Source organism: Perognathus longimembris, chromosome 10 (genome assembly GCF_023159225.1).
Source record: "Perognathus longimembris pacificus isolate PPM17 chromosome 10, ASM2315922v1, whole genome shotgun sequence".
NCBI classification, from domain to species: Eukaryota; Metazoa; Chordata; class Mammalia; order Rodentia; family Heteromyidae; genus Perognathus; species Perognathus longimembris.
This window is the reverse complement of record NC_063170.1, coordinates 32,326,804-32,342,196: the sequence shown is the minus strand read 5'-3', so window position 1 is coordinate 32,342,196 and position 15,393 is coordinate 32,326,804. Positions and strand designations below refer to the sequence as shown.

General features: G+C 39.0%; 1 protein-coding gene across 1 annotated transcript in view; it reads left to right on the top strand.

Moving 5' to 3' along the window:
• The window catches only part of Supt16h (SPT16 homolog, facilitates chromatin remodeling subunit), a 42,902-nt gene that overhangs the window by 22,688 nt on the left and 4,821 nt on the right, over window positions 1-15,393 (top strand). The window contains exons 9-22 of the mRNA XM_048355757.1: window positions 813-886; window positions 1,003-1,115; window positions 2,601-2,666; window positions 2,770-2,865; window positions 2,948-3,063; window positions 3,281-3,434; window positions 3,851-3,978; window positions 4,497-4,632; window positions 4,735-4,861; window positions 5,074-5,192; window positions 6,307-6,432; window positions 7,973-8,085; window positions 8,368-8,443; window positions 9,114-9,283. Coding sequence (XP_048211714.1) covers window positions 813-886; window positions 1,003-1,115; window positions 2,601-2,666; window positions 2,770-2,865; window positions 2,948-3,063; window positions 3,281-3,434; window positions 3,851-3,978; window positions 4,497-4,632; window positions 4,735-4,861; window positions 5,074-5,192; window positions 6,307-6,432; window positions 7,973-8,085; window positions 8,368-8,443; window positions 9,114-9,283 — 1,614 coding nt within the window. The remainder of the gene's footprint in view (window positions 1-812; window positions 887-1,002; window positions 1,116-2,600; window positions 2,667-2,769; window positions 2,866-2,947; window positions 3,064-3,280; window positions 3,435-3,850; window positions 3,979-4,496; window positions 4,633-4,734; window positions 4,862-5,073; window positions 5,193-6,306; window positions 6,433-7,972; window positions 8,086-8,367; window positions 8,444-9,113; window positions 9,284-15,393) is intronic.

Here is a 15,393-nt window from a genome sequence, read left to right as displayed (position 1 = left end):
TAATTGTTAATTCTGTTTTCATGATTGGCAATAGTCAAGTCTGTATTCTTAGACTGTTCGTTCGATTTTGCCAGTGTTTGGGGGCCAACAACTTATATGTATGCCAAACACAGGTATTTTCAGGGTAGATGTTACAAATTTATGCCTCCTCTCAGGTGAATGAGATACAGATTTTTCTAGATCAGTGTGGTGTTCTACCCAAATGAGTATTCCAAGGTCATAATTAGTTCCTATTTGCAAATTACATAGTATGAGATGGCCTGATGTTTTATTTATTCATTTTAAGATTTCATTTATTCTGTTTATCAAATGTATTTGGCCACTGAACACAAAAATCCCTAATAACAGGTTAAAAACAGTTAATATTTGTGGAAAGAAAGCTCTAGACAGTCTAGCTGAAAACTAGTCTGGGTATATAATTACTTCCTAGCCATCTTTCATGGTACTAATCTTAGGAGTCTTATTCCTATAGAAATTGTCTGTCTTAATTCAGTCTGTCTTAATTCTCTTGGCAATGTGCCCCTTTACTTGATTACACAGTAGGTTAAAATTTAAGGTCGTTTTCTATTTTTATTAATGTGTATTTATTAGTGTACATATAAAATCTTTATGATAAATACTTTTTTAAGAAATTATTTTTTCAACATGAGATTATATAACATTTAGAAGCTAGGTACTATCTTTCATGTTTGGAACCTCTGCTTAACTGACTTCAACATGTTTGCCTGTTTTTATCTTGAAAATGGAAATCAGTGTATTACATTTGACTCATGTGAGATCATATAGCCTGTTGCTGACATTTCTCTTTTCAGATTTGGAATGGGAATTGAATTCCGTGAAGGTTCTCTAGTAATCAATAGTAAAAATCAGTACAAACTAAAGAAAGGTAAGTTTAACATACATGCCGTAAATAAATGTTTTCTAGTGATTCCCTTTGGCTTTCCTTTTCTGTTTTAACTTGGATTCTTCTCCATCAGACTGATTCCTGTTTTGCTGTTTTAGGAATGGTTTTCAGCATCAATTTAGGATTCTCAGACTTGACTAACAAGGAAGGGAAAAAGCCAGAAGAGAAAACCTATGCTCTGTTCATTGGTGACACAGTGCTTGTTGATGAGGTGTGTTCTGTGTTCATGAATTGATTTTTAACTACATTTTGGACTCTATGGGGTATTTTTGTCTTTTTTTTAGGGGGAGTAGTCAATAAGATAGACTGATAAAATGCAACTAGAGATTGTAGCCCAGGCATAAAACAATGGATTAAATCAAGCTGTTAAAACTTGGTATTATCAGGAATTCAAATAATGGAACTTTTTTTTCCCCCAGTCCTGGGGCTTGAACTCAGGGCTGGGCACAGTCCTTGGCTTCATTTTGCTCAAGTCTAGCACTCTACCACTTGAGCCACAGTGCCACCTCCTGCTTTTTCTTTATATATGGTGCTGAGAGTCGAACCCAGGACTTCATTAATGGGAGGCAAGCACTCTACCTCTAGGCCACATTCCAAGCCCCAATGGAACTAATTTTTTAATGACATCTTTATTGAGCTAGAGTTCATGTACCATATAATTCATCCATGATGGATAGTTTTTGCATACAATTTAGTTGCTTCATTTTATTTTTGGCAGTTGTAGGGCTTGAACTCAGGGCATGGTCACCGTCCCTGAGCTTTTTCACTCAAAGCTAGTGCTCTACCACTTTGAACCACAGCACCACTTCTCCTTTTCTGGTGGTTCATTGGAGATAAGTGTCTCATAGACTTTCCTGCCTGGGCTGGCTTTGAACCAGGATTCTCAAATCTCTGCCTCCTAAGTAGCTAGAATTATAGGCATGAGCCACTGGTGCCCAGCAATTTAGTAATTTTCTATATTCACAGGCATTTATAATTTAATCACTTCTTCTACACCTCAGAAAGAAACCCTTAAACTCAGTAGCAATACTCCTATTTCTTCCTTGCCTGCAGGCCTGTGCAACAACTTTATATGTCTCTAAACGTTTGCCTATTTTGCTGGTTACCAGTTTAATAACATACTAGATTTTACTGAGCTAGGAAGTAGCCAGGCTTCAAATCCAACACAAGCTGCCCAAATGTTACTTTCCAAATTAGAATTACTAATTGAAAAGTAGCATTGGTGGTACAGTGGTTAATACAGTTAATTTCTTATAGTTCTTAATGTTAGACTAGAGGATAAAAGCTAAATTTATTTGTTTTCAAATCCAAAAGATTGAGATTATACACAGCTATGTACTATGCTAAAAAATAAAAGCTGGTAGATCACACTTAGAATCCTACCTACTTGCCAGGCCAGCCTGGGCAGAAAAAAAATCTCAAGACACCTTCTTGTTTGTTAACTGGGTGCAGTAGTATGAACCTAGTGATTATGGGAAGCCTATAATAAGTGCCTGTCATTGGTAGTGTAGCTCACATGAAGGGAGGAGAGACCCTGTCTAAAAATAGCCAATGAAAAATGGTGAAGGTCAGTTGTATTATACCAGACTAGTGAGCTCAAGGCGCTGGGTTCAATCCCCCTAGTAAGGCCTCTCTCCCCCTCAGAAATGGGAAAGTGGTTTGTTTAAACTTGATGTCTATGTCCTTTTTATTCTAGGATGGCCCAGCCACAGTTCTTACTTCTGTCAAGAAAAAAGTAAAGAATGTGGGGATTTTTCTAAAGGTAGGAAAAATAAAAATAAGTGGAATTGAAATTTAACTATGGTGAAGACATTTCACAAGATTTTAACAAAACTAAATAATTTGATGATGACTTTTTCCCACAGAATGAAGATGATGAAGAGGAAGAGGAAGAGAAAGATGAAGCAGAGGATCTTTTGGGAAGAGGTTCTCGGGCAGCACTGCTCACAGAAAGAACCCGAGTCAGTTTAGTGCTTCAAATTACTTTCTCTCTTATCTGTCATGATCTATATGTTCTGATAACTTGGGTTCTCCATTCACTAGAATGAGATGACTGCAGAAGAGAAGCGAAGAGCACATCAGAAAGAATTGGCAGCTCAACTCAATGAAGAAGCAAAGAGGCGACTGACTGAACAGAAGGGAGAGCAGCAAATTCAGAAGTAAGAGTTAACATTGAGTGGTGAGATTTGTCTTCAGCTTTTGTGTGACCATCAGAATCTTTTTTTAGTTTTCTCAATTTCAGAAGGTTGCTCAGTTAGTTATAGTTTAATATACCATCAGAGTGTCCAGTCCTTCCTGATCTGAGTTACCCTTTTCATCATTCTACTTCATCCCATCTGATCCTTCCCCCCCTCTTTTTTTTTAATCCTACTCCAGAGCTCGCAAATCTAATGTGTCCTATAAAAACCCATCTCTGATGCCTAAGGAACCACATATTCGGGAAATGAAGATCTATATTGATAAGAAATATGAAACTGTAATAATGCCAGTGTTTGGCATTGCAACACCTTTTCACATTGCCACAATCAAGGTACTATGTTGATTTCATCAAGTTTCATCCAAATTATAAAATGCCAGTTGTGCTTACTATAAATAATCTGAATCATCTCTCCTACTCTGCTCCTTCTGTACACTTCCCAGTTTACTGATGTCTTTTTTATTATATCTCCTGCTCTCATTTTCTTTCTCTTCCAGTTTTCAGTTGGTAAGAAGCTCAACTACTTAGGAGACACCTTGCCTCTCTTTGCTTAAATTTTATTTAAACATGAGTCTGGAGTTGTGTGGCACCACATACTTGGAGAATTCAGCAATTCTGTTGCGAAATAGGCATTTGATCAAATTTCAAAAATACACTTATAAATTAAACTCTTAAAAATAGAACTTTTATGAATACTAACCTATGTGGAAAAAGACTTATTTTTGTGTGCTTTCTCTTTCTTTGAACAGAATATAAGTATGTCCGTGGAAGGAGATTATACTTATTTACGAATCAACTTCTACTGCCCGGGCAGTGCTCTGGGCAGGAATGAGGGCAACATCTTTCCTAACCCTGAAGCCACCTTTGTCAAGGAAATGTGAGTTCCTGGAAAAGTTGTCCCCAAATCTTTGCTGGCTGGATTAGTAATTTCAGAAGCATGCCATTCTCTATTCTTCAGACTATATAATAAATGGCAAAGCCTCCTGAGGAGCACTCGTTTAGGATTACCCTCTGACTTGTAACTGTTTGGTGGGTGGACCCTAAGGTAAGGTCCAATGAAAATAGTGTATATTCCCTATATTTATTTTGCAAAATAAAAGGTGTGCCATGTTAGATTATTTTTTCTTCATGGAATGGAATAGAATAGTGATATTATGCAAAATTTGAAAAATAAGTGGGTTTTTTTTACCCCAGTATCTTAGCTATTTATAATATTCTCCATTTAATAAGGAAGAAAGGGAGATTGTTTTGTTCAGCTTTCCAAGCATTCTTACATTTAGTGGTATGTTTTTTTCTAAGAGACATAAGGACAGTTATAAACTTCAGTAGTGGGTACAGGTCATCTCATCTCCTCTTGGTAAGTTCAGTAAATGCTTCCCTTTTTTTTTTTTACAGTACATACCGTGCTTCAAATATGAAGGCTCCTGGGGAACAGACAGTACCAGCCTTGAACCTTCAGAATGCTTTCCGAATTATAAAAGAAGTACAGAAACGTTATAAGACACGAGAAGCAGAAGAGAAAGAAAAGGAGGTGAGCTTGAACACAGACAAAACACCTTGCACAAAAAAGACACGTTTGCGGGATACATGTAAGGATATATGAACACTCACATTAACTTTCTTACTGCTCTAGGGTATTGTGAAACAAGACTCACTAGTGATCAATCTAAACCGGAGTAATCCCAAACTAAAAGATCTGTACATCCGCCCAAACATTGCCCAAAAGAGGATGCAAGGCTCACTAGAGGCCCATGTCAATGGTAGGTACAAATGATATCTCATGTACCTGACTTCTCTCTTCAGGGCCCCGCTTATTATATCAGATGGTGTACTATGACAGTGCTGAATGACTAGAAGGAGCTCTATACAGTTGGTGTTTCTTCTGACCCTGGTCAAATTCATTAGAAGAAATACTGTGCCTTTGACCTAGCCTAATGATGCTACTTAGTATTAACTATTTTCTTCTCCCCAGGTTTCCGCTTCACATCTGTTCGAGGAGACAAAGTGGATATTCTATACAATAATATTAAGCATGCTTTGTTCCAGCCCTGTGATGGAGAAATGATTATTGTCCTGCACTTTCACCTCAAGGTGAAATTTCTACTTAACTGTATATGATTGAGTTCTTGAGCAAAAAACCTTGATTTTTCTCAACTTTTATATAAAATAATTATGAAAAACACCATCTATCACAAAATCATTAAGATTTTTTAATATCCAGGTGCTGGTGGCTTCTGTAATCTTAGCTGTTCAGGAGGCTGAAATCTGAGTAAGAGCTGCGAGGACTGCGATTTGAAGCCAGCTTGGAGAGAAAAGTCTAGGCATTCTTACCTCCAGTCAACCACCAAAAAGCTAGAAGTGGAGTTATCGCTCAAATGATAAGAGCATTAGCTTCAAGTGTAAAAGCATATTCTTTTCCATTATTAACTATTATTATTTATGATGGCACCAAGAATGGTTGGAATTCTCCCTCCCTGGTCCTAGGGCTTGAACTTAGATCTGGGCACTGTCTTTGAGCCTATTTGTGCTCGTGGCTAGCATTCTACCACTTGAGCCGCAGTACCACTTCCGACTTTTTCTGAGTAGTTTATTGGAGATAAGAGTCTCATGGACTTTTCTTTTTTTTTGGGGGGGGGCAGTCCTGGGGCTTGGACTCAGGGCCTGAGCACTGTCCCTGGCTGCTTCTTGCTCAAGGCTAGCACTCTGCCACTTGAGCCATAGCGCCACTTCTGGCCATTTTCTGTATATGTGGTGCTGGGGAATCGAACCTAGGGCCTCATGTATACGAGGCAAGCACTCTTGCCACTAGGCCATATTCCCAGCCCCTCATGGACTTTTCTGACCAGGCTGGCTGCAAACTGATCCTCAGATCTCAGCCTCTTATTAAGGAGTTAGGATTACATTAAGTCATCAGTGCCCAAATGCTATCATGAAATTCCTTACTCTATATAAACAATAATTAAAGGTGCTCTTGAAATATATACTAATACATAATACAAAATAATTCCACATCTTCATTGAGCTGAACAATTCAGTTTGGAGGAAGGGTGGTACAGGAGTTTGAATTGATGGCCTTGTGTTTACTATTAGCCAGATGCTCTATGGATGGTTGATTTTTAAATCCATGTTTTGTATCGTATCCTAACTGTATATTAGGTAGCCTATGTCTTTAGACTTTCATGTTTTTTCTGCTTTATTCTATCAGAACGCAATCATGTTTGGAAAGAAACGGCACACAGATGTGCAGTTTTACACAGAAGTAGGAGAGATCACCACTGATTTGGGGAAGCATCAGCATATGCATGACCGAGATGATCTCTATGCTGAACAGGTCTGAGATACTTAGCACTGTGTTTCCTGGGTAATAAGTAGGATTAGGTCAAAATCTAAGCTTGATTGGATAGTTAGTTGACTGGTTGGTTGGGTTTTTTGCAGAACTAGAGATTGAACAAGAATCTCACACACTAGGCAAGCACTCTACCATTTGAGTTGCTTTTTTTTAAGGATATGTGGCAAATACTCCTATTTATTGTTTTTTTTTTTTTCAAATGCATTCCAAAAACCAGCATTTTGTTTGATTGGTCATGGTTTGAGCTCTGCACATTACCTTCCTTTTCACCACCTCAAAGGGAGCTCCTTTATTTGTGACCTGGATCTATTCCCAACCCTTCTTAGGATTAAGTTCCTTGTCTCCTTCTCTAGAAGCATATCTGTTAAGAAGAACCAAAATTTCAAGTTTTTCTAGTGAACACACCACTCACTATTGCTTAAGATACTGCTCCCCACATCTTTTTTTTTTTTTTTTTTTTTTTTGCCAGTCCTGGGGCTTGGACTCAGGGCCTGAGCACAGCACTGTCCCTGGCTTCTTTTTGCTCAAGGCTAGCACTCTGCCACTTGAGCCACAGCGCCACTTCTGGCCATTTTCTATCTAAGTGGTGCTGGGGAATTGAACCCAGGGCCTCATGTATACGAGACAAGCACTCTTGCCACTAGGCCATATCCCCAGCCCTGCTCCCCACATCTTTGAAGGTTTCTGGTTACAAAATAAAATCAGATTTTGCATCTGCTCTAGAAGAAAGAAAACATGAATTGCCAGCCTATTGACAGCTGCTCTTGGGGCTGTTTCTCCAACATCTATCTTTGCATGCAAAAAAAAGTCAGTCAGATGTATATTCTCCCAGCTTAGAAAATAGGAAAGCTGTAGAGAGAAATCACAATTTTGAGTCTTTAACATACATTTTTTTCTACTTTTTCTATATTTTTCCTGTAATCTTTCTCTTATTATACTGAAATAAATCCTTGTTAAAACTTTCCAAAAGGGGCTGGGAATATGGCCTAGTGGCAAGAGAGCTTGCCTCGTATACATGAAGCCCTGGGTTTGATTCCCCAGCACCACATATATAGAAAACGGCCAGAAGTGGTGCTGCGGCTCAAGTGGCCTTGAGCAAACAAGCCAGGGCCCAGGACTGGCAAAAAAAAAAAACTTTCCAAAAAAAAAGTCAGGGTGCTTTCTAGCAGTAATGATGCAACCAATTGAAGATAGATATGGGAGCCACATATTTTTCCCAGGCTGCCCTAAAACTTAAGATCCTTATACCTCCGTCTCCCAACTAGCTGGGATTCCAAAGGTGTAACCACCCGAAGACAGGAATTAATTTTTATAATATTGAATCTGTTTGTGCAGATAGCTGCTGTAATATTATAGAAGTACAACATGGCCTATGAATTAGACTTAGGTTTGTAGATCCACCTTGGTGGTTATACCCATGAGTATTATACTTACAAGAAATGATAACTATAGCACTTATGACTTTTTGATGGAAGTACTATTAACAAGTAATATAACTGTAGATATTATTTTTTATCTACAGATGGAAAGAGAAATGAGGCACAAACTGAAAACAGCCTTTAAAAATTTCATTGAAAAAGTAGAGGCTCTAACAAAGGAGGAACTGGAATTTGAAGTGCCATTTAGGGACTTGGGGTAATGTATCTTTTTGACAGGAATTTTCCCATTCTATACTACTTTAATGACATTGCACCCTTTTTTTCTCCTACGAATAATATTCTTAAAAGCATCTGTTCCTTCTTGAAAATGTTAAAGGTTTGTGCAAGTCTCTAAGACTAAAGAGGTTTGCTTTTCTTGGAGATGAGCCCCAGTGGACCTGATGGGGCTGTGTTTGGCATGGGCAGAGGGAAGATGTTTGTTGTGGCAATTGTACTTCCGTTTCTAAAAAATCCATTCTTTTGAATTTTTCTTTTTAAGATTTAATGGAGCTCCCTATAGAAGTACCTGTCTTCTTCAGCCCACTAGTAGTGCACTGGTAAATGCTACAGAATGGGTGAGTATTTCTGGCTTCTTTTTGCTTTTATAATTTATGTACTGGAGGTTGGATGCAGAGATTAGCTCTCCCATATCTATACCTTCAACCCTTTTACTCTTTAATAAGAAATTATTAGAGAAAAAACAGGAGGGCAGATGTTATGATCCTAATTAATCTGATGTTCATATTCAATACTTTGTTTATACTTCAAAAAGGTCATTGAGCTGGGCACTGGTGGCTCACGCCTATAATCCTAGCTGCTAAGGAGGCTGATATCTGAGGATCATGGTTCAAAGCCAACCCGGGCAGGAAACTGTGAGACTCTTCAGTGAACCACCAGAAAACTGGAAGTAGTGGCCTTGAGAGGATAAAGCTCATGGACAGTGCCCAGGCCCTGAGCTCAAGCCCCACAACCAAAAAAAAAAAAAAAAAAAATCATTGAACAAATGGCTTTTTCAAAGTGTCTTGGTGTTTGTTTGTTTGTTTTGATTTGTATCTTGAAAGTATTCTCTTTGAGGGAAGATTTTTTTAAATCATGTAGGTAATTTTGCAAAGGTTCTTAGTATCCAAGTGCTATCTGCTTTCCAAAAAAAGCGTAATTTTCCTTTGAGTAGTGATTTAGATATTCAAAGCCCTAGTGTTTTGTGGCAGATGTTTACTTGATAATGATCTGGTTTCTATCTGACAGCCACCTTTTGTAGTGACCTTGGATGAAGTAGAATTGATCCATTTTGAGAGGGTCCAGTTTCACCTAAAGAACTTTGATATGGTCATTGTCTACAAAGACTACAGCAAGAAAGTAACAATGATTAATGCCATTCCTGTAGCCTCTCTTGACCCTATCAAGGAATGGTTGAAGTAAGTAAATCTGCTCATTTAATTCCATAAACCCTACTTGAAATTTTTATTTTACACATGGTATCTATTGGTGTCATAGTACTGTAGTATGTGTAGTATTCACTACTGAGGAGACTTGGGGCCAGCCCAAGCAACAATATATCAAGCCCCTGCCTTTTGTTTTGTTTTGTTCTTTTAAATCTGATATAGTTGAAGTAACTTGAAGTTTTTCTTTCTCTCCCACTTGGTACTCGGCTCTTACCTCCTTTTTTCTACCAATTAGAATAAAAAACAGTTCAAAGCCAAGTGTCACAGTAGCTTACTGAGGAAGCTGAGAACTGATTATTGTAGTTTGAAGCCAGCCACTGCAGCAAAGTCACTAAGACTCTAATCTCCAACTAACCAACAAAAAGCCAAAAGTAGTACTGTGGCTCAAATGGTAGGGCACTAGCCTTAAGCAGAAAAGCTCATGAACAGTACCCAGGTCCTGAGTTCAAGCCCTGTTTCTGGCACACAGGAAAAATCTTGTGCTTACAATTATTTCTTATTGTTATACTTCAACATGTTTTCTTGCATAAATTTTGAAGTTTATTACCTATGTGCATGTTCATCACTTGGATTTTGTTTGTGGTCTTATTTTTTTTTTTGAAACAAGTTCTCTTAGTATAGCCCTAGTTGGCCTTGAACTTGTGATCATTTTCATGTTCTCAGTGCAAGGATTATAGGCAAGCACATACAGCCTAGCTTCACTTTCATTACTTTATAAAAATCTTCCTTGTCACTAGTAATACAGGTTGAGTATAACTAATCAAAAACCTGGCTGGTTTTGATTGTCATTAAGATTCCACAAGTGTGGGCTGGGGATATAGCCTAGTGGCAAGAGTGGCTGCGAGGCCCTAGGTTCGATGCCCCAGCACCACATATACAGAAAATGGCCAGAAGCGGCGCTGTGGCTCAAGTGGCGGAGTGCTAGCCTTGAGCGGGAAGAAGCCAGGGACAGTGCTCAGGCCCTGAGTCCAAGGCCCAGGACTGACCAAAAAAAAAAGATTCCACAAGTGGAAAATTGCACATCTGACCTGATGTGATAGTCAGAAATGCATGCAACACTAAAATTGTCCTATATAATACTTTGAAGTTCTGTATATAAAAGGTGTATATAAAATGTAGTTAGGCTGGAAATATGGCCTAGTGGTAGAGTGCTTGCCTCATATACATGAAACCTTGGGTTCAATTCCTCAGCACCACATATGTAGAAAAAGCCAGAAGTAGTGCTGTAGCTCAAGTGGTAGAGTGCTAGCCTTGAGCAAAAAGAAGCCAGGGACAGTGCTCAGGCCCTGAGTTCAAGCTCCAGGACTGGCAAGATGGATAGATGGATGGATGGATGGATGGATGGATGGATGGATGGATGGATGGATGGATGGATGGATGGATTTTGTGCGTAGACTTGGCTACTGTCTAAAGGTATTTCATTCTGTAGAAATCCTACAAAACATTTAACCTTCATTCCTTATTTCAAAACCTACTCTCTATGGTATTACTATAGATTTCCAGTTGTGTTATCATCAGTATTTGCATGGCACATGTAAGAGAGTCTCACAATGAACACTGCTCACAGTGTTCTTCAAACATACTTCATTTCATGCTTCCATTTGTCCTTCCCTCTTCTGCCCTCAACACTTTTTTGTGCCAGTTATGGGGCTTGAACTCAGGGCTTGGGTGCTGTCCCTGAGCTTTTGTACTTAAGGCTAGGCTCTACCACTCCAGCCACAACAGCTCCACTTCAGCTTTTTTGGGTAGTTATTGGAGATTAGAGTCTTAAAGGTTTCACTGCCTAAGCTGGCTTCAAACCATGATTCTCAGATCTCAGCCTTCTGAGTAGCTAGGATTACTGGTATGAACCACCAGTGTCTGACCACCCTCAATACTTTTAGTTTGTGGTGCTAAGGTTCAAACCTACGACCATGTGCTAGTAGGCACTACCACTGAGCCACATTCTCAACCTCCACCTTTTATGTTTAAGATGTGTTACTTGCATAAGGCACATCTTTGGGGGGGGGGGGTTGACTCATTTTGAGAAATACATGCTGTTTAGATAGATGGAATATAGACTATTTGCATTTAATGTACTTAATTATAGTTGATTTAAACCCACCCTCTAGCCATTTGCTTTCTGTCTTTCCCATCTACTTGTTGCTACCTTGCTCTGTATTCCTCTCCTTTGAGAGTATCTTTGTACTAATCTACCTCTGCCTTTGTTTTGTTTTACAATGCTTTTTTGTTGTTGCTAGTTCTGAGGCTTGAACTCAGGGCCTAGGCATTTCCCTTAGCTTTTTTTTGCTCAATGCTAGCACTCTACCACTTGAGCCACAGTGCCACTTCCAGCTTTTTCTGTTTATGTGGTGCTGAGGAATCTAACCCAGGGTGTCGTGCATGCTAGGCAAGCACTCTACCGCTAAGCCACATTCCCAGCTCATTTCCCATTCCCAGTGATTGTTTTAAAGTTTACATTTACATCTTAACTTACCTTGTATTCTGCTTCATATAGTAAGGTAAAGCTCTTAAGCTTCCATTTCTCCTTTTTCCACATATTTTACTTTGAATGTATTATGCATTACAGTTAATCATTTATGTAATAAGAGGCATCTTTAAATTTGTTGATATACTTACATTCCGTTGTACTTCCAAGCTTCCATATGCTCTAGGTTTCCTTCTGCCTGATACATTTACTTTAGCACTTGAGATTTAGGTTTCCTCGCAATAGATTTTGATACTTCCTTATTTCACTTTTATTTGGAAAAGTGTTTTTGCTGGATATATGATTAATGTTCTGAGTCTTATTAGTACTTCAAAAATGGAGCATAGCTGTCTTCTGATTGAAGTTTTTGATGAGACATCTATTACTCTTTGCTTCCTTGTCCATTTTTCCTCAGGCTGATTTATTTACAGTTTGTAATTCATTGGTTTTTAGCACTTTTGTTATTACGGGCTTTAACATAGCTTTGTGCTTATTCTCCTTGATGTTAATTGAACTACTTACTTTTTCACATATTGAAATATTTTGGCCATTATTCAAATATGTTTACTGTTTCCTTAGCTTCAGCTTACCCTCACATCTCATTACACTGAGACTATGAAAATACTTTTCTTTTGTCAGTGGTAGGGCTTGAACTCAGGGCCTGGGCTCTGTCCTTGAACTCTTTTGCTCAAGGCTAGTAGCATCCTACCACTTTGAGCCATAGCTCCACTTCTAGTTGTTGAGTGGGTTAGTCTCACAGGGGCTTTCTGCCCAGGCTGGATTCAATTCATAATCCTCAGATCTCAGCCCCCCAAGTAGCTACAATTATAAGCCATCAGCGCCCAGCTGAAAATATTTTTGGTTCTTTTAACATGTTCTAGTTTCCCTCTTCATTCAACATGTAAAGCATGTTTGTAATAGTGTTAACATTTTTCTGTCTCTGTTGGTTAAGGGTTGGTAGTGGTACTTTTTCTCTCTCCACTTCTCTATATACTTGATAATTTGTGATTCATTGCCAAACATTGTACTTGCACATGCTATATTTTGTGGGGTGTGTGTGTGTGTGTGTGTGTGTGTGTATTGGGGGCGGGGGGCTAGTTCTGAGGCTTGAACTTAGGGCCTGGGCACTGTCCCTGAGCTGCTTTTGCTCAAGGTTAGCACTCTACCACTTGAGCCACAGTGCTGCTTCCAGCTTTTTCTGTTTATGTGGTACTGAGGGATCGAACCCAGGGCTCCATGCATGGTAATAAGCAAGCACTCTACCACTAAGCCACATTCCCAGCCCTTGTTACATAATTTTAAGAGCTGGATTTTATTATAGGATACAGAAAATGGATGCAGATCCATACTGAATTCTTTGATCTCAAAGCTTGGTCTTAGATGTCATTAGTCTGAGTATAGAATAGCCTTATAATCTAGAACTGATTGATCTCTCTACTGATATAATAACTCTTCTGAGGACTGTGCCTCATGCCCCATGTTTTTTTGGATTTTCTATGGCAATGATCTGGGAATGGTCTTAGCATCATGCTGTCCCATGCTCTTTGCCCACTCCTAGTTTCCCATTGTGAATATAGATGAGTTTTCAGTCAGATTGTAAAGGGACCCTTTTTCAGTTTTCTAGAACTATGTATCTTTCTACTCTGGTATTCTGCCTGCACAAACTGGGTGTCTCAGCCCAAATTCAAACCTCTATCATCAGCTCCTAAAAATCATCACGCTCTGGTTGAGTTCTCTTTACATAGCAGCTTATGAACTGATTCCACACAGAAAATGAGACTGCTATTAATCAGATCCTTTTAAAAAAATTATTATAAGAGTGATGTAAAAAGGGGGGCTGCAGTTACATTGTCAGGTAATAAGTACATTTCTTTTTGAATCGTGTCACCTCTTCCACTTAGTTCTCTCCCAGTATTTTCCCTCCTAACCCACCACCCCAAGTTGTATAGTTCGTTTTCAACAGTGTCTAGTGAGTATCACTGTTGCATTAGTTTATCTTTGTCCCACCATTTCTGTGTTCCACTTACCCTCCCCCGAATCAGATAAACTTACAAAAAGCACAAAAATTAAAAAAAAAAAAAAAGCAACAAAGGGGGGAAAGCAGGAGAAAACACAAAAAGGAAAATTAAAAAAACCTCTTGTTTCCATTTCTTTCTTGGAGTTCATTTCAATAAGCATCTTTTTTTTTCCTTTTTTTCTTCTCACTTTTTTTTTTTTTTTTTTTTTTTTTTTTTTTTGTGCCAGTGCTTGGCCTTGGACTCAGGGCCTGATCACTGCCCCTGGCTTCTTTTTGCTCAAGGCTAGCACTCTGCCACTTGAGCTACAGTGCCACTTCTGGCCATTTTCTGTATATGTGGTGCTGAGGAATTGAACCCAGGGCTTCATGTATACAAGGTAAGCACTCTTTGCCACTAGGCCATATCCCCAGCCCTAAGTCTGTTCCTTACGAATGGGGTATTATTATTCTTTCTAGATAGAAGCATAGAATTCCGTATGTACAGAGACCACATTTTCTTGTTCCATTGAGAGGTATCTGGGTTGATGCCTTGGCTATGGTAAATAATGCTGTAGTGAACAAGATTGTGCTGGTAGCTTTAGTGTGGCCTGGTAGGTGGCCAGTTGGATAAATGCCCAGAAGTGGGATTCTAGGTCATAGTGAAACTCTGTTTATTTAGTCTTTTAAGGTTCCTCCCCCCCCCCCCCCAATACTGCTTTCTAGAGTGGTTGTACAAGTTCACATTCTCAATAATGTAGTATCCTTCCTATGGCCACATCCCTGCCAGCATCTGTCATTGTTAGTTTTCTTGATAATGGCCATTCTAATTGGGGTGAGGTGGAATCTCAATGTTGTTTTGAATTGCTTGTCTTTTTATGGTCAAAGATGTTGAGCATCTCTTCATGTGTCTGTTGGTCATTCTTACTGCTGAGAATTCTGTGTCTTTAGCCCTTTTATCCGTTGGGTTGTTGTTTCTTTGAGCATTTGATTGGGTTTTTTGGGGGGAGGGGGCTTACTTTTTTGAGCTCCTAAGTATATTTTAGCTATGAGGCCTTGTCTGATGCATAGCTAGTAAAGATCTCCCATTCTGTGGGCATTCTTTTTAGCTATGGCCTTTGCCTTGCAGAAACTCTGTTTGATGCACTCCCATTTATCCAGTCTTTCTTTGATTCAGGATCTTTACTTAGAAATAATAGACCCTTGCCAAGGAGCCCTAGCCCTTCTTGTATGTTTCCCTGTTCCTTCCTGTTATAGTTTCAAGGTTACTGTCCATACATTGAGGTCTTTGATCCATTTGGAGTTGGTTCTGGTGCACGGTGACATATAACAATCTAGCTTCTGTTTTCTGCACACATATTGTCAATTCTGCAGCACCATTTGCTGAAGGAGACTTATTATTCCGTTCTGTGTTTTTGGCTCCCTTGTCAAATATTAAGTGGCTATAGGTCTGCGAGATCATTTCTGCATCTTCTATTCTAGTCCATTCATTGGTCTTCAGGCCTATTATTTTTATTACTACAGCTTTTTAATAGTTTGAAGTTTGGTATTGATATTCCTTTAGCATTGTTCTTCCTGCTAGGATTGCAAATCCTTGGTTTCCATATTTCAAGGATTACAATG